The sequence below is a fragment of the Plasmodium reichenowi genome, chromosome 14 (assembly GCF_001601855.1).
Source record: "Plasmodium reichenowi strain SY57 chromosome 14, whole genome shotgun sequence".
NCBI classification, from domain to species: domain Eukaryota; phylum Apicomplexa; class Aconoidasida; order Haemosporida; family Plasmodiidae; genus Plasmodium; species Plasmodium reichenowi.
In genome coordinates, this window is record NC_033659.1 from 445,262 (window position 1) to 446,793 (window position 1,532).

The 1,532-nt window shown below is 14.4% G+C and overlaps 1 protein-coding gene across 1 annotated transcript; it reads right to left on the reverse strand.

Annotated features, from left to right (window-relative positions):
- Positions 1-251: 251 nt before the first annotated feature.
- PRSY57_1411600 (nuclear transport factor 2, putative) lies at positions 252-765 on the reverse strand (the record flags this gene model as incomplete). Its single annotated transcript, XM_020115267.1, has 2 exons — positions 252-514; positions 686-765. Coding segments are annotated over 2 exons (343 nt in total), but the record flags the coding sequence as incomplete, so codon positions are not given.
- Between the last annotated feature and the right edge of the window lie 767 nt (positions 766-1,532).

Genomic DNA, 1,532 nt, shown 5'->3' on the forward strand with positions numbered 1-1,532 from the left:
TCATTGAAAACTAAAGGGAAAAAAAAAAAAATTAAAAAAATAATATAATATAATATAATATAATATAATATAATATAATATAATATAATATAATATAATATAATATATATATATATATATATATATATATATATATATATATATGTGTGTATATATGCGTATCACATAATAAACAAATTTCATAACATATAAAATATATATAAAACAAAAAAAAAAAATTTATGAATTATATATAAACATTATGTCCTTACTAAAATATCCACCACTTGGTAATGGGAAAAGGTGAAAACTTCTACAGAATTTTAATGGTTTATTTTCTTCAATAATAATATCTCCACATACTAATATTAAGATTCCATTATTTGGAGTTGGTTGTATATCTAAACTTAAACATTTATGGACAACTGTAGGTGGTAATTTATTTAATCTTTCGATAATTTGACTTGTTCCTCTACATTGATCATTTTCAAAACTCATCATACTTATATCTTTATATAATGCAGCCAATTCATTCCTAAAAAAATTAAATAAAATAAAATAAAATTATATATAACATGAATGAAGGAATATCAATAAACAGAGGAATAATAAAATCACTACTCATTCATATAAGCCAAAGCACTATATAATAATATATATATATATATATATATATATTATATTATTATTATTTTTTTTTTCTAACCTTCCACTGTTAAATAACTGAAAGTAGTGATTAACAAATTCCTTGCCTATTTCTTCAAATTGTGGATTGAGCATATCCATTTTCAAAAAATATATATATAAACAAATAAAATTATTAAGAAGTATAAATATAAATATAAAAATATATTTACATATAATATATATAATTAAAGAAATATCAAATATTATAAAATAAAATGAAACCCTGAAAAAAAATAAAATTCCGTTTAAAAAGTTTAATATTTTGTTCTTATATTAAAACATATATTTATATATATATATATTTTATAAGATAAATAAAATATAAATTATATAAAAAAAATAATATATTTTTTTTATAATATATATCTCAAAAGTTGTATAAAAATGTTTTTATAAGTTCATTTTTTATTTTATTTATTTTTTTATAAAGAATAATATCAAATTAAATTTATATTTATTTTTTATTATAAATATAAAAAAATAAGAAAGAAATAAAATCAAGGCATATATAATTTAAAAGGCACATAAATATAATATGTATGAGGTATTACTACGTATATTTATTTATACATATAATATATAATAATAATTCAAATATTATAATAATATTCAAGAAAAGCACATGTGATGAATTATTTCATATTTTTATATACATATAAAATTATATATATTATAATATTATATATATGTATATATATATATATATATATATATATTAATATTTTTATAAAATGTATCTTAAAATTCTTTTTTCTTGTAACTTCATATTAATAAAATGAACATAATATAAAAATGTATACTTTTATAAATATATTTTATTATTATTTTTTTTTTTTTTTTGTAGTGCAAATTAAAAATATATGTAT